This window comes from Elgaria multicarinata, chromosome 4 (genome assembly GCF_023053635.1).
Source record: "Elgaria multicarinata webbii isolate HBS135686 ecotype San Diego chromosome 4, rElgMul1.1.pri, whole genome shotgun sequence".
NCBI lineage: Eukaryota > Metazoa > Chordata > Lepidosauria > Squamata > Anguidae > Elgaria > Elgaria multicarinata.
Genome location: NC_086174.1, coordinates 103471400 through 103494657, shown reverse-complemented (window position 1 = coordinate 103494657; position 23258 = coordinate 103471400). Strand labels below are relative to the sequence as shown.

The 23258-nt window shown below is 41.0% G+C and overlaps 1 protein-coding gene across 1 annotated transcript; it reads right to left on the bottom strand.

Moving 5' to 3' along the window:
* Nucleotides 1-1588: 1588 nt before the first annotated feature.
* RRAGD (Ras related GTP binding D) lies at nucleotides 1589-23112 on the bottom strand. The gene is made up of 7 exons (XM_063124879.1): nucleotides 22711-23112; nucleotides 13833-14128; nucleotides 11796-11995; nucleotides 10908-11022; nucleotides 9613-9755; nucleotides 6559-6707; nucleotides 1589-2182 (listed from the first exon to the last, which is right to left on the bottom strand). Exons 1-7 carry the CDS (start codon nucleotides 22892-22894, stop codon nucleotides 2031-2033), a joined length of 1239 nt encoding a protein of 412 aa, XP_062980949.1. The 5' UTR covers nucleotides 22895-23112; the 3' UTR covers nucleotides 1589-2030.
* Nucleotides 23113-23258: the final 146 nt, after the last annotated feature.

Here is a 23258-nt window from a genome sequence, read left to right as displayed (position 1 = left end):
AGGATGTTATACCACAAGTAAAAACCAAGTCCTGGTATAATTAGATTGACACAAAAATGTCAACCCAGTGTATGGCTGCTGTGAAAAAGCAAACTCCATGATAGGCATACTTAGGAAGGGAATTGAAGATAAAACTGTCCGTACCATACTGCCCTTATTCAAATATATTATGTGACCACACTTAGAATCATGTACCTTTTAGGGCCACACCTAAAAAAGATATTGTAGATATCGAAAAAGTGCAGCAAGGGGCAACTAAAATGACAGGTATGCAAGCAGTGGATAGAGACATTTTTCTCCCTCTAATAGCCTGGGGGTTGTCTTCACAGCACCACCAATCAGGGGTCGCCATCTGCCTGGCCACACCTCCACTGCAACTCTAGAGCAAGGCTAGATAGCAGATGAGCTGAACTTGCCTAGCTCCAGAGAAAAAACCTGGGTAAGTCCCCAACATTTTTCTGCACAGCTTCACCATAAAGCCCTGAAGTGGTGCATGGTGGCTGCTATGTTGTATAATTGACACAGCGCCGCCACCACCCACCCTTGGGCTTCCTATGTTTAGTTATCCCCCTAGGGTCATCCCATCAAGCTGGTTGGTGAGAGATTGAAGACCGAGAAAAGGAATACTTCACACCAAGTGTAGTTAAACTATGGAATTAACTTACACAAGATGTAGTGATGGCCACCAATTTGAATGGCTTTAAAAGGGGATTGGACAAATTCATAGAGAATATGGCTATCGATGTCTACTAGTCTTTTGCTATGTGCTACCTCCAGTATAAGCGGCAAGATGCCTATGTGCACCATTTGGTGGGGAACATGGGCAGGAGAGTGCCATTATACTCATGTTCTGCTTATGAGTTACTCATAGGCAGCAGGTTGGCCACTGTGAGAACAGAATGCTGGCCTAGGTGGATCTTTGGTGTGATGCAGCACGGCTCTTCTTAGGTACTCACCCTTTTTCTTAGTTTATAAAGACGGGAACTTTCTGAAGGATTAACTGGCACCAGCTACCTCCCTCACACAAATAAATAGTATAATAAACTGGCATCTCTGGGAACTGAAATGTTACAACAAAACATGCATTAGGGCTTCTTTCCAAGAATGAATTGTTCATGCAACCTATATATTCGTGCAAGTCAAATGGTTTGCATCAACGATTTGAGAAGTCATACCTGTGCTTGCCTGCCTTTCTCCCTAGAGCAAGGCTGTCCACACTCAGCAGCCGTGGACACTGAGTCCTTCTACCAGATAGCTCTACTGGCAGAGCTCTGCTGCCACTAATCTCACTATGTCCCCGCAGAATTTCCTGATCCAAGCTGTCTTACACAATGCTCTTTGGCTTCTGGTTCCATAGAAACTGTGGGCTCTTTTCTCAGTGGAGTCATCCATCAAATGGAGAGAGACTTTAAAGGTAAGGGACTATGAGCAGTGTCCTTTGTCTCTATGCCATACCCCTTCCACACATGATCACAACAGGTACTGCTTGTTTTCACCAAATGCACATCTTTCAGTATTTATGGAGACATTTGAAAAGTATTTGGCCCAAATATCTTTTTTATAAAACTTTTAATGTACCAATAAAGACTCCCAGGAAATATTTTTTATTGCTATTGTACTTCAAAATAAAACTTCAATTTACAAGCTGGAATATTATATATATCTGGTATGAATATTGAAATCACAAGTTTGTAAAAAGTCATCTTACCACGTTTTCTTGATTTACTCATGTTTGCCACATGTAGAAACTATAGTACATATTCTGCCCAAGACCACATGTAAAAAGTGGCATTTTAAATAAAACACAACTTGGTTTATCAAAAGTTCATTTCCATCATGAAACATGACAAGAGTGCAAAACAGTTGTGTCACAGATATTTCTTAATATGAACAACTGAACAAGATATACAGTGTTTTGGAATCCATGTCAACATTATAGCAGTTCCATTTATCTTCTGGGTATGGAACATGATGACACCATTACATGAAGTAAGAGGCCATACATGTCAACAGTGGTGTAAGGAGTTCAGCTACAGTGGCATTCTAGGTGTGCCATTAGGGGTGGCCCTCTTGGTCTTCTGGATTAGGTTCTGATTCTTCCGTGCTTTCCCTATTTTCATTCTCACTTCAAATACCTCGTGGATGGCCTTACGAAAACAGAAAAAGTTGTAGTCTATTAATCCTAAAGGGAAAAAAAACCACAAAGTTAATAAAATAATTATAAACACACAAATAATGTACTTATAAACAAACTTTTCATATTATATTGGCTTAAATCACACTCTTAGTGGATTTGAAGCTACAGGCAATGAATTCCGGAGATTTGAAATCTAAATTAATAAGCTAATCTGATATGTTCATTTTGTAGCAGTGTAAAGAGGCCGTCCAAAATTGGGAGCCTAAAAGGTCTATGTCCTATACAACTACAATGCAAAGCTTGGACCATGCCCTGAAAAGTTAAAAACAAGCTCCTTCTGTACACCTTTAAAAATACAACTGGATTAGCTAAACAATCATAGTTTCTTCTTCTTTTGGTGGACTTTGTTTTGCAGTTTCACACACCATATATTAACAAAGCCAGACCAGTACATTCATTGCTTACAGAAGAAAAACTCCAAACCCCACCATGGGTCTAGGCTCCAGAGTATGCATACCATCTACAGTGGAGGAAGTGAGGGCTGCCTCACCCATGACAGATTTTCTATATGACAATAATTATCTTGCAGAGAGGAAGCAAACAAACCATGGGTGGGATCCAAAGAGCTACTTTAGGCATGACCAGTAGGATTTTCAAAGCAAAAGAGCAGGCATCTCCACGCAAAATCTTGTCCTGCTTTTGAAACGCCCTGCACTTTCAAAAGGAGCTTGCCATATTACATGAGGTGGCACACTGAGCCAGGTGCATGGTTCTTTCACTTTCAGCTTTGTATTATATGCAGCTGATTGTAAACGTATGTTTATTGTTATTATCCATACACCACATGCCTATTTAAATATGCTCCAAAACAGCTTTGCAAACAAGTACACAAATGGTGCTAGCCCTTAAACATTTTGACTAGCCAGCCTGCAAACACAAACCCAAGCTAACCATTTATGGCACATCAGTGGCTGGAAAGCGAGGGGAGGGAGGCGCACCCACCCACACCATGTGTTCTAATTTACAAATGTTTCTATACTTGGTGTTTCTTAGGCTGCAGACAGATGCACATCATCTCAATGGCATGTCTGCTGTGCATTCTTTAATCTGAGACACGTACAGCCCTCCATGCTGCATCGGGCTAGGGAGGAACTTGTTCAAGTTTAAAGCAGAAATTGGATTTACATAGTGCTAATTGCCCCCTTTGAGCAGTGTCCCTGCAGGACCTACCACAGACAGGTGCAATGAGAAGCTAACACTTCATGACACCCAAAACATGCCAAAGTAATTATTTACAGAATAGAACAGGTCAACAAAGCTAGCAGAAGTGAGCTCCGTGGACCTGTTCCATTCCAGAAATGGGCATTTCAGCTTGTTTTTTGGGTTGCTCTAGGAAGTGCTGGCTTCCTGTTGCACTAGTGTTGGATCATGCTGGCATAACACAAACAGTGGCAAAGGAGGAGGCAAACCCCGGTACTGAGTTTGCCTCCTCCTTTGCCATCGGTTTACGGGACCTTTCCCTCCACATTTCTGTCAGTAACACAAACAGTGCAGGGGTAGCAACAGCACTGGATACTGCCTACTGAATCAATTATGGAGTAACTTCTCCTCTTCTCAGACTCAGACTGGTTCTTGTGTCAGTCAGGAAGCCAACGTCTCAGACAATTTCAAAACCAAAATAAAGCATTTCAAATGAAGTTCTGAAGACATCCTGGATCAGAGGTTGGGTGGGTGTGGGTGCGCGCACATAGAACCAACGAAAATGGGCAACCTGCTTCAATCATCAGGAGAGCAACAATAATCAGCTTTTTGAAGTCAGGCCTGTACAACAGTGTCGGAAGAATCAGATCTTTCTAAACAGCAAAAATCCCTGAACTCACTTCAAGAGTGGCTATTTACAAGACTGTTCCCCCCCCCACCCACCCAAAAAATCAGCCTTGATACCTATCCATATATTTTTTTTAAAAAAAAACAACAACCAACTTGCGGCTTCACTCATCTCTCAAACCAGATATAAACAAGCAAGACCATGCAGGGGTATTCAGTGGAAGCTAATACAGAATAAAGCGTCTTAAGCCATTAAGATCAGGGCTCATATTTTAATAGTTTTATAAAATAAATTAACAGTACATACTTATTTATATGTGTGTCTGTAAAGATAAATTTACAAGACTATATGCATCTGTAAATTGAAATGACAGGGCTAAAACTGGTTTTAAATTTTTGTATATTTGTTTTTAATGTTCACTGTTTTTAACTTTTGTAAACAGCCCAGAGAGCTTCAGCTATTTATACATGAAATAAATTTAGATATCTGATGTACAAATATTTGTGTACTTCTAACATGTTACCAGTATTTTAACTTTTTTTCTTTACTTGCAAAACTTAGCGTTATCTTTAAGCGTTATCTTAAAGAGCCAAATTATACTATTCATTTGAAGATTTTCTGGAAACTGATATAGTCGACCATTAAAAAATATATGCAGTAAGTTTCTGTAAAAACTTAGGTCCTCGCTGTCAATCCTTTTTCGTGTCACATGTTTTAGATTATATGTCTGAGGGCAAGGACTGTTTTAGCTGATCAGCAAGATAAAAATGTTTTAAACAAACAAACACGGACTTACATACTCACTCAAGTGGAAACCACACACAGTCACATCTACAGCATATTTAGAAATATGCTGTCAGTATTTCTGGAACTATTCAAATTGGAACTATTTTGAAACTACCATATTTCTTCAATTGTAAGACGCCATCGATTGTAAGACGCACACTAATTTCAGTACCACCAACAGGAAAAAAACCCTAAGACACACCCACGATTCTAAGATGCACCCCATTTTTAGAGATGTTTATATGGGGAAAAAAGTGTGTCTTAGAATCGAAGAAATAGGGTATTACTCAAATTGTCATAATTGTTCACTTTACTCCAATAATAGATTAAAAAAAAGATATTGAACATCAAACATTTGTAGAGTCTTCAATGCTATCACTTTAAAATGTTTAGTTAAATGCTCCATTTCCAAATTTCGAGGGGTTGAATGCTACTTGCTTATTTGACAATCCCATAGAGCACCAATAGCTAAATGCCTATTGTAAGGCAAACAGAAGTTTACAATGTTTTCTTCTGTAACAAAGTACAGAAGTCGAGTTTGTCTGTTGAACCTGTTTTAAGAAGGACACCACTGCTATAGTGATATAGCTGAAGTGTCAAAGTAAAGCACAAATAAAAGTTACAGTTTTGCAGACACAGAAAGGACAAATACTTAAGTATATAGAGGCTAGCTGCTACAAGTCAAGTGTGCAAATCCTCTCTAGACTAACCTGCTATATATCACAGAAGGTTGAGAGGGGTAGGAAAACTGGAGAAAGGCTGTAATAGGTATCAGGTAGAACTTTGTATGGTCAAAAGGAGAGCAGGAAGAAGCAAGAAGTGGGGATAAGGAAAAGAAAGGGCAAAGGCAATGAGCAGCAGTATCTGGAAAACTCCCTTACGGTTTGCTCTCCTACTCACGTTAGAAAATATCCGAGCTGCTGTGATCTAACAATGTTTCTGGAGAGAAACCCTATATGGTTTAAGAACAGAAAAGGTTGTTGGTAGGAAGATGTGTGGAGAGAATGTCATTTCACCCCTTGTAAAGGATGTGACCTCTACTACTGGAAGAGAGAGTTCTGTTCAGGACAGTGCTTCAACATGTGCACATGTTACGTTTGGGAAGAGATGCAGAAAGGCTAGGAGGACTGAATATAGAATAATCAACTATACAAAGACTTCTTATGAAATTGTGCCCAAACACACTAACAACTAATTTGAATCCACAGTTTTGAGATACCTTTTTCAGACCAATCCCAGCTGCCAGGAAGAAAATCTAAAAATTAATAATTGTTTTTTTAAAAAAGTTAAGGCACCTTGGCAGGCACCATGAAAGGTACCTGGGGGCACACTGTGCCCAACAAGCAAAGCTTGAGAGTAGGGTGCAGAGAGGTGAGAATCATGAGATAGGGAGGGGGGTTCTCAGCAAAGCCTTAGACTTGAGCAACTCCTTGAGGCTGGACTATGATATTCAGGTTTCAATCTCCACTCTACAAAGCTTACCTTTGGCTAGTCATTCTCTCTCGACTTAACTTGCCTCAAAGAGTTGTTAAAAAGGGGGTGAGAAAGAATAACCATATATGCCACCCTAAACTCCTTGAAGGAATAGCCAGATTCAAATGTATTAAACTAAATAAATGGCTCCAGCAACTTTAACACAGGTGGTACAAACCCCATTCATGAGCTACCACATCTCCATGGCCCAAAGAATTGTTTATAACCATTTTTAATGTTTCTGTTTGTATACATTGAAATACCAAGACATACAAAAACTGTGAGACATTCTTAGATATTCAAAATGCTGTAGCTAAATGAAGACATGAAATACCTTTTCTCTCAAAGCTTTCTTCTCTGACAAAGCAAACAAGTGCAAGGAACTTAGTCACCTCCTTTAAATAAAGGACAGTTGTGTTGTTCAGTTTTATTATTGCTGTTGATTCTGTGTCATATGGGGTTGCTGCACCATCTTCTTTGAGCCTAAATAGTAGTTTTGGATGAAGAAAGGGAGTGAAAAAAAATCACTGCATTTATTTTCTCCAATGTTGAAAGCTTTATTTCTATTTTCAAGACTACTTTAAAATGAACTGTTAGTTTTACCCTACCCTGTGCCTGCTTACCCTACCCTGTGCCTGTTTGCATTCTCTTCCCCTCCTTATTGTTTTACTATGATTTTATTAGATTGTAAGCCTATGCGGCAGAGTCTTGCTATTTACTGTTTTACTCTGTACAGCACCATGTACATTGATGGTGCTATATAAATAAATAATAATAATAATAATAATAATAATAATAATAATAATAACAACAACTACATTTACTTTAAAATGAACTACATTTATGTACAGCACCATGTACATTGATAGTGATGGTGATGGTGATGATGATGATAATAATAATAATTTCAGGTAAGGTGCCTGTAGCATACCTAAAATAAATCTACAGTCTTTATTATAGAAAAGCTGAGATAGCCACAGCCAAACTAACTTTATGCTGATTGTATGAACACAGTGTAGGTCATTTATACAATGCTGAAGTGCACCACTCTTTTTTTTTGCTTTTAGCTACATTAACTTCTAGTCAACCAGCAGGCAATACATATCAAATATCCAAAAATTCTCAAGGCAGTGGTAGAAATGTCTACTCAGTTATTCAAACCACCGCCCTATGAGCTCCAAGACCTACAGGCCAAAGGAGTTGCAGTTTCTCTTCTCAAACTCCCATCTATTTCAGCTGCAGGCACCAGTTGCTTTTGTGTGCTATTAAGATGTCACATGTCTGAGAAGAGGGCAGAATTACGTTACCTTCACCAACCTGTTGTCCTCCAGATGTGTTGGACTACAACTGCCAGCATTCCCAAGATGACTGGATTTGACTCATGCAATATTTGCCAAGCCAGTTGGTTGCACCTGAACTAATGTAATCAGTGGGGCTACACATTTGGCATGCAGATTGGAAACTGAACTCCAGAATTTTACAATAACCGCATAATGCACTTAACTATTTGATATGTATTACAGCAGAAGTTAGAAGAATCCTGATTGACAACTGATTTGAGGCAGATAAGGGAGGATTGTTGGCTTGACAATGCCCTGCACTCTTGTCCCTTCTCCTTACGGCTTAACACAGTTCAAGTGATGTTTTAAATGTCACTAAGGAGTGATGGCTGTGCAAGAAGAGGGCAAGCAGGGATTGGGGCATCTTGCTTTTCAGAGGGTGGTGTTGCCCCTTGACTTTCCTAGCAGAGAGTTAAATCCAACATTGTGCAAGTGGACTTCTATTCATGCAACAGGAGTTTTCCTATTCCCCCTCCACTGCAGTCACTCTGTACAACTCAGATCTGCCCCAGAGGTTCTCCCAACCATCTGGATGAGATCTGGGATGTGTGCTGAGGGCTGCATGGGGAGGAGGAATTCAATTTGCCAGGGTGTTTGTTCTGCTGGTGGAAGGACATTGTTGCATAAATCCCATCATCAGCAAAAAAAGTGTTGCTCCTCTCCACCTGCGAGTCAAACAGCAATGCATAAAAAGAGATTTTAAGGTAAAAATAACCAACAGCTTTTGCTAATTTTAAAAGCTGTTTTCACATATCCCCTCTTTTGTCTCTTATTTTAGAAGAATGCATTGACAGTTGGCGCCACTCTTGAGAATTTGAAAAACATTATTCTGATCAGGTCATTGTGCAGATCTCTTGGTGCATTTTTAGGGACTGGTATTAGAATCTTGGTTTATTGCTTACAAAGTGCAAACAGCTAATTGTGACTAGCTACACTTAAAATCCCAGGGTTTTAGCTCAAAAACAAGGTAGATCACACAAGACTGAAGCCTGCCCAATCCTGTATTAAGCTCCCCTTCCTCTTTCCCTCACCCCACCTAGCCTTCGTCTTCACAACGTTGATAATGCTGCACCCGGCAGCACGAGCCACAGCGCAGCTGCACTGACGCTCCTTCCGACCATCTGCATCGGAAGGAGCGCAGTTGCGGGCTTTCCCGTCGTCGTCAATGCACTCATCTACCTGAGCACTAGCGCAGCCGGTCTGGGGGTGCCTGGGAGCATCTGCATCCCCTCTTCTAAGGACAGAAGTTTTTGGGTGTGTTTTTTAAAAAATGGGAATTAATTTTTTTTTAAGCTATAAATGCGAAGGATCGCATTTACAGCTAACCGGGGGTGGGTGGGGTGGAAACAAGAGGGGAAGAAAGGGGTGCTCCCTTCCTGGTGGGATTTCCAAACCCCCCTTTAATTTTTTTTCTTAACAGGGCCCCGGTAGAGGCGAGAGCCTTGCTCCAAGCTAAAAAAATCAGGGTAAGTACCCAACTTTTTTAGTGCAGAACTTTGGGGCTTTGCTCATGGATTGCTTCAGAGTGGCGTCTGCGTCATGTAGATCACCTGCCGCCACTCCGAAGCAATCTGGGGGCAAAGTGCTCATGTAAATGAGCCCCCATTCTGTCAAATCAGTTCGCTTCAAAGCTACAGGATTCAAGTATCAGAGTATGTTCTCTGTATACCAGTTGCTGGGGAACATGGGCATGAGGTTGCTGTTGTACTCATGTCCTGCTTGTAGGTTCTGCATAGGCAGCTGTTTGGCCACTATGTGAACAGAATGCTGGACTAGATGGATCCTTGATCTGATCCAGCACGGCTCCCTTATGTTTTTCTGATCGTTCTGATTCATACACACATTGCTCTGACGACCCTGCACACACAGTGTGATTGAGTGATTGTCACTGATATTTTCAGTGCGCTATTTCCTGTAGTGAGAACAGCAAGCTTCAAAGCACATTATTGTATTTGCAAATACTAGAGGGTTTTTCTTTGAAAATTGGTTTGTCATGTAACTTTAAGCCTTATAGATTACACACAGAATAGCAAGTACACTTTACTTACCCATAGATGCAGGAAATGTCAATGACAACATCTATCATATCACAGCTGAGCTCATAGGTCTGCATGTCCACTGGGGTACTATCAGTTGCAATATAAATTTTACTGACTACGTCAAAGAGAAAGGCTTTTTCAATTCCAGAATTCTACAAGGAAACAGGGAGCATATAGATTTCATTAAAGGGAATTCAATCTTTAGAAAATAAATATGATACTTTCTTTTCCCATGCCTCAAATCCATAATACGACATACAGATGTGCTCAATCCATTTAAAATTCTGCGTCTCTGTTGCATTGTAGCCTAAATATTTAAACCATGGATTATATCCAATGGTGTCTTTGTGCTGCTGGAACAATTTCTGCAGGGGAGCCACCCAACTTTAACTGATCCATCCTACCCACTGCAGCCCACTATGCTCTCCTAGAAAGCTGCTACTAAGGGTTGGGAGAAGAGATGGGATGGGAAAAATTAGTTGTCTTGCCTTCCCTGAGCAGAACTGTTTCCTACTAGCACAAAACCACCATCGAATGCAATCACTTATTCAATGAATACAATCATTGAATACAATCCAGGTATGGCCATCCAAGGGGGGCAGGGGAGGGAGAATTAGTTGTGGAGGTCCTTTTTATTGGCCTTTTCCAGCTTTAGGGCAGGACAGGGAATGTTCCCCTCCCATTGAGAGTAAATGGAAGAGAATAAACTACATCAGCTCCAGGGTGGGCATAGTTCCCCCCCCCCCCCCCCGCCCACTGACATTCTGGGGGCATGTCAGGGGAACAAGAAACCTTTGCTGCAGCCTTCCATGATATGCCCCCAGAATGTCTCCTTTTTGTTCTCTCCACAGGACATCAGATGGTGAAAAAGCAAACTTTACACACAGAAGAGGCTTCCAGGGGTGGACCTCTCTCTCCATGTGAAGAAAATGAAATCTGCAAAGTTCTATGGCCCCTGGGATGTCCTCCCAGCGACCATAGGATTGTGCCCAAAGAGTCACAGAAACCTATACTATTTAACCACTTTGCCATGTGGAATGATCCTGAGGTAAATAGCAAAATTATTTTCTCAGCGAGGTATTGTAAAATTAAGTTCTAAACGTTAAATGAATGATTACTTACAAACATGTATATGTTTGCAATAACATATTCATAAGACTAAACAGGTCTTCTTCTTGCCTTTTCCCCCAAGAATCCCTGAGCACTCCTAACAATAATGTTTTTGAAAAATGAAATTAAAAACAATGATTTTGCAATAAGATATACAAGCTGTATGAAGTGTATACATCTGCAAAATTATTTACCGAGATAAAGATGTTAAGCAGGTTCTCCAGTGTTGGGAGCTGGGGGATCAATTTCTGTACCACTTTGCTAAACGCTTCAAATATAGAATGGTCGTATATACTGGTTAAATAAAAGCTGGGAAAGGAAACAGTATCATCAATGTATTCCTTTGAAATGAACAGTTATAGACAGTTTGTTAAAAGAAATTAGAAACTATGACAAAATGGCATAAAGTTGTATTTTGTGTTACGCTTTATGTTTTGTAAACGACATTGAGGACATTGCCAGGAAGAAAAGTAGAAACTGAATGAATAGCAAAAAGAGCATGTAAGTATTTTTAAAACGTTTATCTTCCTAATGTGTAACTTTCATCTCATGATTTTCAGGGATTTCATTTCTAACAAGGGGTGGCGTGCAAAGCAATAGCAACACACATATTCATCTCTGTTTGGAACATCTTCTGATTCTCTAACCACCCACCCCACAAAATCCCAGTATTATCAAGTGAAGTCAATTCAAGTGCCATACTGTTTAACTAGTTTGCTGTTTGACATATCACTGCAATAAATAGTAAAATTATATTCTCAACATGGTTTCTCCCAAGCCATGCATGTCAAGAGAGCTGGTGTGATGAATATAAAGCGACTTTTAAGACCTGTGGTTCACAAGATAATGTATAACCAAGCACCTTTAGCTTTCCCATGCCAACAGAGAATGTACCCTTTTAAAGCAGGAGGCACTGACTGGGCAGCAGCCACTTGGAGAGATAGCATTGAACCGAAGTCTAAGAAACTCAAGATGTACCACTGCTACCAGCTTTTGTTTCCTAAAACTTTGAATAAGCTTGACATTGGAACCCATATAGCTCTTCCTCCAGTGGGGTTTATCAATCAGTGTGTTCCTCTCACCTCAAGTGGATTTTTTCTAGCCCAGCATCTGCAAGATCATCATTTGTCCTCTGGTGAATGTCTCTTTGTGTTTCAATCTTGTGATCGTCAGACAACCCATCTACTTTGTGAATAAATATTTCAAAGTTTATGTCTGGATTCACTTTATAAGCTCTTGTCACGGTGAGATGCAACCTAGCCAACGCTTCCATATAGTCATCCTACAAACAAAAATAAATTGGATATATACTTTGATTTTGTAAATTAACAATAATTAGGAGTTGGGAGTGTTTTTCATTTTATCACAATACATTTGATAAAAAGAAGGACTTCTTCACACAGCACATAAACTATACAATTTACTCCCGTGGGATGTCATGGTGACCACCAAATCGGATGGCTTTAAAAGGGAATTAGACAAACTCATGTAGGATAGGACGATCAATGGCTACCAGTCAAGATGGCCAAGTATTACCTTCAGCATCAGAGGCAGTGTGTCTCCGAATACAAGTTGCTGGAAAACACAACTGGGAGGGTGCTATTGCATTCATATCTTTCTTATGGGCTTCCCACAGGCATCTGGTTAGCCACTGTGGGAACAGAAAGCTGGAGAAGACAGCTCTTTGGTCTGATCCAGCATGGTTCTACTTATGTTATTTAATTTTATAAAAAAATAAACCTTCATAAACAAAAATTGCAACATAGGGAACACTTCACCAAGTTATTAAGCATCTCTCTAGCTACCCTACATATTAAACCTTGTTTTTCCTGCCTATTTTTCATTTTCCCTTATTAAAAAGCAACTGCTTAATACATGCAGGTCACCTACTCACTATATTGATTCCTTCTGCATAGAGCATACTAAGAAATATAATACTTTTGCTATGCTTCTGGTAGTTTGAACTGATGGGTGGTTTTCTTCTATTATGGCTATTTTCCATACCTTCAACAGTTACTGAGTAGAGCTACAAAAATCAACCAAAACTTGTGGTGAAACTTTTGCTTTGGGTACATTAAATAAATATTCAAGTATGTAATACCTCACATACATGCTGAAGCTATGCCCATCCATAAACACAATTCTGTGTTATATATCTTAGCTCCTTTCTCTTTTTGAGGTTGAACTCATCTCTTACCTCAGATTAGAGCAAGTGTAGGGAACTAATCGTTAGAGTGCTAAGACCAAGGTTAGGGAGACTAAGGTTCAAAATCCCATTAATATATGAAATTCACTGTATGATCTTGAGAATGTCACTGTCTTCTCCTAACCCAGCCTTCCACAACCTAGTGTCCTCCAGATGTTTAGGACTAAAAATCCCAGCATTCCTGATCCAATGCTGGATGGGACTGATGGGTTGAAGCCCAAAATATGTCGAGGGCACCAGGTTGGGGAAGTCTGGTCTAACCAATCGCACAAAGTTATTGTGTGGATAAAGGGGAATAATAATAATCCAGAACTCTTTAGAGGGATGGCATAATATAAATGTACTCTAATTAATGTGACATCTGTGTAAATTCAGCACATTAGCCTGACAGTTCTGTTCCACTATTCACATTTAAGGAAGAGCTTTATAGATGATGGGGTCTATATAAAAGAAAAAAAGAATACTAGCAGAATATTTACATTAAATCAGCCTAGATGAAAACATAGGGATTCCAGAGAGCTCCTTGAATGGGCAGAAGGTTGTTCCACTCACACATGTGCGGTGGGTGGGAAATGCTCCAATTTCTACCAAATCCCCCCAGCTGACATCCCTTCACCACACTTCATGCTATTCCAGAAAAGTCCCACAGGAGCAGCATTTGGAGGGGTGCAAGGAGCTGCAGTGGGAAGGAAGATATAGGACAATGCTATTGCAGAAGGGAAAATCTGCTTGTAGTCCTCTGGATCTTGCCTGTAATAAGGAAAAGGTTAATCACACTGTATATGGCTTTTCTTCTCATCATCTGTTCTACTTATCCACTATCAGGGGGTATTCATGTGTGCACGTACAGGGTGTTAGGTGTGAATAGGAAAGTAAAACTGGCTTAACATCTTCATTCTGACCTTTTCCTTACCTGAGAATCAATAACAAATATCAGTGCTCCAGTGCCTCGGAAAATCATCTCATAGTCAAAAGTTGGATCAAAGAAGTCAATTTGCCCAGGGAAGTCCCATATTTGAAAGTTAACAAAGGAGCTGTTGGAAACGTCTTCTCTGCATATCTTGTTAGTACTCTCCAAGAAAAGGGTTTCGTTCGGCGACATCTTATGAAAGACAACTTTCTGAATGGAAGATTTGCCACTTCTTCTTAGTCCCATGAGCAGGATTCTTGGCTTGGCTTCAGTACTAAAGGTATCATTGAAATCTAGAACTGAATAAAAGTAAACATTTTTGGCAGTGTAAAATTAGGCCACACACACAAAAAAATGTGTTTATCTTTCATTCATATCCTAACATTCATTTGGAACTAACGGCCCTCAATTTTAATTGACTTTACTCCTACATAACTGTTCTTTGTAGCCTTAGGATTTCTTCCTTTCCAGTGTCAAGGGGATCAGCTATAATTAATTGATTTAATGATTAATTGAACTCTATATTTTTCCCTCAGCTATTTTGCTAGCTGGTCCCAAAGACAACTCGTGTCTCTCAAAGAACCAACCACTAATACAGAAATTAATGCAGATGACTATGATAATTAGTGGCATATTATTTTTATATTTTAATGTTACCTTCTTATTGGTTGCAAGTTTAATCTATTACAGTTTTAGCTGATTAATTGAATGAAAACTTTAAAGCAAAGAAACCGGTTTTGAGGCTATTTTTGGTTCTGCTTGCTTATTATAATAGGTATGAATGAAAATTAATACCTATCGAGAGGGCCTTTTCTTCAAACAATGATTGGTAGTCTTTTGTTTGCTAAATTATAGGTACTTACAGTTCCTTCAATAGCTCAAAAAGATATATTGCGGATTTTTGAGGCAGGGTGGTATAAAAATCTTCAAAATAAATAATAAATTTGGCAATATGCACAAATTTAGATGCAGTTAAATGCAATTGACCAAAGAATCAATTAATTTTATTTATATATATGGTCTGCCCCTATTTCATCCTCACAACAATCCTGTGAGGTAGGTTAGGCTGGAAGTGTGTGACAGGCTGAAGATCACCCTGTGACCTTCACGGCTGAGTAGGGATTTGAACCCAGATCTCCCTGATTCTAGTCCAATACTCTAACCCAGAGTAAGCAAGATTTTTGGGCCTATTGGCAATTTGAGAAACTGTCATGGGCACCACCACAGATCGGCTGCCATGGGAGGCATGGCTAGAACAATTAATTTGCCTTGCCCACTTCCTCCAGTGTGGAGCCTACACTGGATCCATGTGCCTTCCATGAATGGAAGGAGCTCTCCTGTTCACAGAACAGCCAACCTGAATCCATTCCATGGTCTCTTAGATGAAAATTAAACTACAATTTATAACCCACTCTGCCTCATCATTTCATTTCTTACAGCAACTGGATTTTGTTTTGAAGTATTCTGCCTTTGCTAACCACATGTACATAATCCACAGAAAATGGAGACAATACATTTTCGTACAGCTATAGGTAATTCCATGCCTGCTGCTTATTTGCCACTTAGGAGAACTTACCCTGATTCTAAACACATTTCTTGAAAGCATTTCACATGTGTGGATTATTCACACATGCAGCATTTCTAAACCCCCAAACTACATTTTAAACGGAGGGCTAGAAAGAAGCATTGTGCTTGCATGCTTTCTCTCCCTACATACCAAGTCAGTTAACATGTCTGAGGGAAGGCTCGGTTCACATATGTAAGTTTCTTTAGAGCAAGGATGCAAAAAATGCAGCCCACCAAACACCTTGCATCTACTGCTGTTCAGTGAAAAAAATGTGGCAGGATTGGCTGACATTTCCTGCGCCAATGCTAGCAAGGGAATCCATATCTGACTTAAGGAAGGGATTCCCTTTCTACCATCGGCATGAGAAACCCCAGGTTTTCCATAGCTAGCACTAGCAAGGAAATCCCTCCTCTTAACTCTGATCTCTCATCAGAGATTGAAGATAAGGGATTCCCTTGCTAGCGCTAGCTATGGAAAGTCTGGGGTTTCTCTTGCTTCCCTTACCCGGTTGATAACAGAAGGGGTTCTCTTGCTAGCATTAGCACTAGTGTTTGTGGCTGTGTATGCACACACATGCATGGGCCCTTGATGCCACCTAATCCAGCCCTTGGATCAAAAAGGTTGTACACCCCTGCTTTATAGTATAGGTTGCAGCATTCAAATACACATCCCTCTTCTCCACCACCACCTGCAGTCTGTAGGAGTATAGCCCAGAAAGAACAGTGCCATGGGCTATTTCAGTACATTCAAATCAGTTCAGAAAAGGAGCTGTGAAACATGAGATGACACGTATACTGTGAATTATGGGAGAAGACATCTGCTGGAGAAGTGTATCCATTTTGGAGAAGTATATTTATTTCTGAGGCTTGTGCACTGGAAGTAATATTGGTCATGTTCCCTTTTCTTTGAAGGAAAAAAGGAAACTTATTAAAATAAGTACTCCCAAAGGTATTATCATCTAAAAAGCCCCTTTTGCTTACAAATCCTTTGCATATAAACTATGCAAACTTCATAAAGTATAGTCTCTTTGTAATAAATACCAGAAATGCTTTTTATGGATTAAAGTCAGAAAAGTAACTTTGAAATATTCATTATTTAATGCTCACTCAAGCAATCCTAACTTTTGAAGTAACCAGTTTTTCTACCTTCTCCCACTCTGTAAGACAGCAGATAATGAAACCCAAAAGGAAAGTAGTTTGTGTTCTGCAGAAAGCAAAAAGGAGAGTGGAAGAGCTACTCTTCTTTTAACATGAACATGCAATTTTGTTGTTCCATTAGAAAAAAGTTTTTTCCTTATAAAGATACACATAAAAAAATATGTTTCCTATACTATCACATCAATGCACAGGATTTCATCAAAAATATAGACAGACTCTGGAGTAGAACCTGCTGATATGGGGACTGACATTCACAGCTGCAAAGGAGCTCTGAACACATTGCCTTCTATGGCTGTTGCCTTTTATGGGCCTGCAATCAGGCTTTCTTGCTTCCTTAGAACTCTGAAGTCATAGAATTGAAGTGTTTTCACTTTATATGCCCACTAAATACCTGCATCACAACAAAATTTGAAGTATTTTTTATTAAATATTTCTCTCCAGATATTGCTCAAGTCCTTCAGACAATTACTTATGTGCTTTTTTCTCTTTTTTGCCTCTAAAAACAAAGGCTGAACAAAGTATAGCCCATCTCCCCTCCCTCAGTGTGCCTAATTATTATCTTTTTGCTTTAATTCCTTATTAACATTTGCCCAACTCCCACGGCTCATCTAGATCTATTTTCTATCTACTTAACACTAACACAGTCTATACAATAATTTTTGTTATTTCCAACCCTTTCCAATGCTGGCAGGGTTCTGCTCTACTAACCATGCCCCACTGTCTGTCTGTCACATGAATACTTCCTCCCCTTCCCCCTCCACTTTTCTCCATGTTCTTTTCTTCCTGTTCCTCCCCACAAACCCAGCTACAACGGACAAAATTTAATGTCTAATAGTTCCCTGCTCCATCCTTAAATTATTGTCTCCTCAAAGCAGTTGGACACAAAAAAGTGAGATCCACATGACTCTCAAAAGCTAGATCTGACCTTACCCAGAGTAAGCTATTTCTTCTTCTTCTTCATTTCACAATAAATTCCAGTGAAGTGCTTAATTTCCTTTTGATGCTAGGAGTCATGTCTGTCTTCAATATATATTTTCTGATCTAAAAGCCTGTTTTGCCCTAATATGTAGATGTGTAATGATCTGGATGTGGTCATTCATTAGCAAAGGTCAGAAAAAAGGAGAGAAACAGGATGCTTAAAGTACTTTGATTAAAGACTATACTTTTATTTACGATCAGCAGAGATATTTCCTGAAACATTTTACCACTTTTAACAGTGCCTTCATCATTTATGGTATCCAGTGCAACAACCCAAAGATCTATATAGGCAAAACAATTAGACCACTGAAAAGACGCATAGGTGAGCACCTCAGTAATTTAAAGAACAGACTAGGTACTCCATTAATGGACCACTTTTCAGAACAACATCACTCCTGTGCAGACCTAAAGTTTTGGGCACTGGACAAACTTAACATACATGATGGCAAACTGTTACCAAGAAAGGAAATAGAATGGATTCTGAGGTTAAAAACTCTGAATCCAAGTGGCTTGAATGAAGAACTTGAATTTTTGCCACTCCTGTGACTCAGCAATTACTTGCAGACACCCCTACACATTAGCAGCTGTGTTGCTTTATGAGACCTTACCCTTATCACCTGGCAGAGTAAAAAAAAATGAAAAAAAAATGAAATAGAATATAAGGAGGGCCTTTGAATGTCATTTTTCTCAGTCGCCATTGATTATTTAAAGAGATGATCACCTTGCTAGGAGTATTTCTGCAGACTTCTCTTATCAAGTAAGAATTTGTATATTATATTTTTGCTAAAAGCTTTTTTTAGATAATTTATACAATTTTTATATATAGGCCTTAGAACCTTCATATAGTAATAATATTTTAACAATTTATACATGTACACAGGCCTTTGTGGCAATGTGCCTAACTAACTTTAATAATTGTATGTTATGTGTTGTTCCAAAAATGTAATTTTATGTATTTTAATACTATAGCCCCATGAAGAAGGCATTTGAAAGAACACAGACTGAAACACATAAAGGGCTTTGAAATAAAAGTACTTTAAGCATCCTGAGAACCAGTTTCTCTCCTTTTTTTTGTCCTGACCCGGATGCTCTCCTTTTTTCCATTCAGTAGCAAAGAAACATTTTGAGGTATTGTATGACGACTTGTTATTTTCTGGAACATATACCCTGATATTGACCCAGTTTACATGTCATGACAAAAACATTTTAATTGTAGGTTGTCATAAACAAGGCAGCAGCAGTGACTAAGCAACCCAGAGACACTGGGTTATTTAGCATTGCATCTGGACCCATACCTCTGGCTTGTTTCTCCCCCGACAAACAACCCTAGAACAAACCATTTAGCTGCTCCTGTTTGTAGTGGGAAAGATTGGGAAGTGAGAACCAGCACAATGCCTTGTTCACAACAACTCAGAATTTAAATTAAAAATGGGGTTTGTTGTGATGTTTGAACTGGGCCATAGAAAATATATATTAGACCCTGGCTCAGAATTACACCCTGGGTAAACACAGTCAGCCCAGTGTGCTTACCTACAGTATAGGCACAAACAGCAAAAATTAACCACTCATAAACTGGCGTAGCAGTAGAGTCTAAAAGTTTGAGCTATGAGCCAGGGAACTACTAGTTAAAATTTCTCCATACCCAATTCTGAATTGCAAAATTTTATAATGCAAATTAAGTTTAATTACATATGACCATGAGCATCAGAAACTTTTCAGCTTACATCTGATGCCCTAAAGAGATCTAATTTAGCAAAAAAAATACACCATTGTACTTTTTTGTCTTAGTATGCCTGAAATATTTGAGGGGGGAAATTAAAGCACACAATGCAATTTAAATGTTGTATTATGGATTTTTTATTGGAAAAAATATAAAGACAATAACACGTACTTCCCTTACAATGCTTAAATTTATAGGGGGAGACAAAGGTACTAAAAAAAGTTGACACTAATTGACTTTACTTTGCGAATGTTTACACCAGCCCTATATCCTGGGGTAGGGATCTTGGGGGCGACTCGGGATGAGCAAGGACTTTCTGCAGGATATAGGGAACTGCAGAAAAGCCAACTTTTCCTCAAGCCCAGGACCATCCCGTGGAGCGCGGGCCGTGTGACCGCTGTTCCCAGGTCCTCCAATCCTCCCCCTGAGTAGCAGGGCACTTGAAATGGACACAGAGCTGCACAGAGGCAGTCCCTGCTCATTGGGGGTGGGGAGCGGGGTGGGGGTTGTTCGTTTTTAAACTTACTTTTTGTGCTGGAGTGCAAGTGCACTCTTCTTCCTGTTTTTTTTTTTTTTAATGGTAGCCGCGACAACCTTCCAGGATGTCGTACAGCCATCAAGACGCCCAGGGAGGATTGCAGAAGCCGCCTCCTTCCCACCCTCTACACCCTATGGTATAGTCATGCCCTAAGCCAAAGAACTGTGCATGATATACTGACAACACTCATTTATTTCAACAGAGTTCAACTCTTCCACTAAGGCTGTTGAGACACCTTCAGTTTTTCTGTGGCCCTATTCACACATGCAAGGAGAGGGGTGGTTACAGTAACTACGAAGAAGGAAAGGGTAGGCAAACCGCCACACAGGGGTCCATCCCACGACTGGGAACCATGTGGTGCCGCATTATTCCTGTCCCCCCTCCCATAATTACCAGGCACAGTTTCCTCGACGGCATGAGCAGGCTCTCAGCAGCTGCTCCATAGCGACGGGAACCATAGAAAAAGTCAGTGGCGACTATAGCATCCCTGAAAGGGCAGAATGCTCTAGGCTCCGGCCTTCTCTATGGTTGCAGCCTGTAAACTATCCAGAGCCTGTTTTAACCACCGGGAAGCCCGCCACACGTAACGGTACACCGCCCTGGTGCCCATTAACACTGTTGCAGGATGGTGGTTAACCTGGGCTGATTTAGTAACCATCGTTGCTGTGTTTTTCACCCGCCACACGACTCACTAAGCCACTATAGTTAGCTCAAAATGCTTAACTATCATGGCTTAGCATGACCAGGGCAGGTCCTGTCACTACTTATTAGTTCTATTTCCCACTGAAACGTATATGTATTTCAATGACATGTATATTCACTAATATGCTTGTTAGGGATAATCATCTGAAAAACAAGAATTTCAACTATGAAACAGCCAAGTTTGCCTAATACTGTATTTCCAATCAACCTCCCTTCATTTTTACTCATGAACTTATGAAATGGAAAATCTTCTGCGGGGGGGAAAATAACTGGAAAATATTCTGTCCCAAATAACTGTCTATAACTATAAAATTCACAAGATAATTATAGGCAAATCTCAGCCTCTCAGCCCCAATGTTCCATCTGCAATACTGACTTAACTTCCAAAGCTGTTGGGAAAATTAGCTACATAATGTATGTAAAGTGCTTTCTCTCTAAAATGCTATATAAATTGTAATAATGAAAAGCATCTACAAGAAAATTGTTCCTTTTCAACAGATTCCAGTCCAATATCAGATCCCCACCAAAAGATACAAAAGATCTGTTTGTCACCCTCCTGTCGACCACTGTATCCTCCAACATGAACCCCACTTCATTAACAATTTTCATCACATCTCTTTCTTTCAGTCCGATGTACTCCAAAACATTTTTCAACCCATCTAATTTCAGGCATCACTGCATTCTGCACCATAGCCTCACAGTCTCTCACCTCACACCCCTAATCCCACTCCACAATGAATTCACCACTGACACCCAAACCCTAGCCCATCTGAGTTCTCTCTTCTACCCTGCCTCCATCGTTCTCTTCACTCCACAGGCCCTATGTTCTTTTGTTTGTTTCGACCCACAGCACCAACTTTTAATTTCTCTCCTTCAGGAGGCTTACTCAATTGTCTAGCCACCTCAGAGTTCAGCCTTTCCTGCCCCCAAAGCTCAATGCATTACCAGTGTGTGAGAATTCTGGTACACCCATGAGAAGTAAATGCTTTCGTGAGCATAACTGGCCCAAGGGATTGTGTTGCCTGAAGTAAGTAGAAGATGCACCCACCCTCAGCAGCTGAATAGTCAACGCCTGCTATGACTAACCTGCTGCCCTTAGGTGTAGTGCAGGGACAAGCTGCATGGCTCAACAGCTCTGCCCTGCCCCCACACTACCTATTGCCTAAGGCAGCCACCTTAATCTGCCCAATGGTAAGACTGTCCCCATCTGTAAGAAGTATGAGGACCTTTGGTACTCCTGCATGCTGCAAACATAGAAGAACCCAAACTTTCTTAGTACTAATTGAATCAGAATGGTAGCAGTTGCTAGTGTGTCCAGCAAGACTCAAGGAACCATACTGAGTGAAAGAATGGCCCAGAGCATGGTTTTCTCTGGCTTCATAGATGGTTTTGCCCCAACCAGGGACAAAGGGAAGTTCTGTTTGTGTGTTCCCCAGTCTCTTCTCCATAGAGCCATGGAAAAGAAGAAGGCCTACCTGGATCGCAGGAAGCATTTCTGAGACAGCATGGTCAAAAGGGCAAAGGGTTGTGTTGGTCTTGCCAGAGGACAGAGCAGCGAAAGGGGGAAAACCGCCGCCCCGCTTGAGACTATGTTAGAGGTAAACGGCCGGGGAAGGGGCTACTATTACGCACAGTGAGGCGCTGGGAATTGGGAAGGGCGGCCAGGTGTTGGAACACAGCGGGCTGTGTGTGTGTCCTGTGCCTTGCTTTACGGTCCCCAGAAGCTAACCTGTTGCCCCCAAAAGAATGGGAGGACGAGCGTGCTAAAGTAACATTCAAACCAGCAGCCCAGTCGGGTTCTGCAAGTGGAATGGAGGAGCAGGAGGCGGGGGCTGCGCACCATCTTGTCCTTCCCCTCAGGCAGCTGATATGCCTCAGGTCGCTGCTGCCTGAGGGAAAGCAAAGGGGGCAGGAAAGGATTACGGCTGCAGCCTCTCTGTCTCTTTCTCCAGTCTCCCACCCCGCCAGAGTCTGAACAAGAAACCAGGCATTTTGAGGCTGCAAAGGGATATTCCGGCAACACTACCCCCACTACTCTCCCGGCCCTGAGGTCTGACGCCCCGTTCCCCTCGTTTGCACCGAACGTCGCTTCCATGGGCAGCCCGGGTTTCTTCTCTCTTCGCCCCTCTCTCCCGCTCACTCCGCCCCAAAACAATGGGCCTGGCAGCAGTCACAGGGCTGCCCCTTCCTTTCTCTCCGGGGCAGCAACAGCTACTTACACGCCCCGTCCCCGCCGTTCTCTGGGTCGCCATCCGAGAAGGATTCGGCCCCATCTCCATAATCTGCTAGTCCAACAATCTCATCTTCCTCCTCCTCTTCATCGTCCTCTTCCTCCTCCTCGTCCTCCTCCTCTTCTCCCTCGTCCTCTTCCTGCTCCTTCAGTTTCCCAGGCACCTGGCTCATCCTGATCCCGCCTCCGCTTCGCTCTTCACACAAACCCAGAGGCGTTTTGCCTTCCCGAGACTTTGGCCGAAATTGCTGCCTTTTTCTTTTTCTCTCTTCTTTTTCGTTCTCTCCTCGCCGCAGTTGTCAAAGGAAAGTCAGCCAAGGCCCCACAGTCCCTCCCAGAGGAGAGAAACTGCGTGACCCAAGTCACCTGACACACAACACACTCACTCACGGAGTAACAGAATAGTATGCGCCGAGAAGAGAGAACCCCGCCACAGAAGGGAGGGGCCCTACTCATGACATACGCGCGCATTTTTATTTTTTTGCACGACTCACGTGCCACACGCAGGGAGGGATCCGCACTTGATATGTTAAAGGA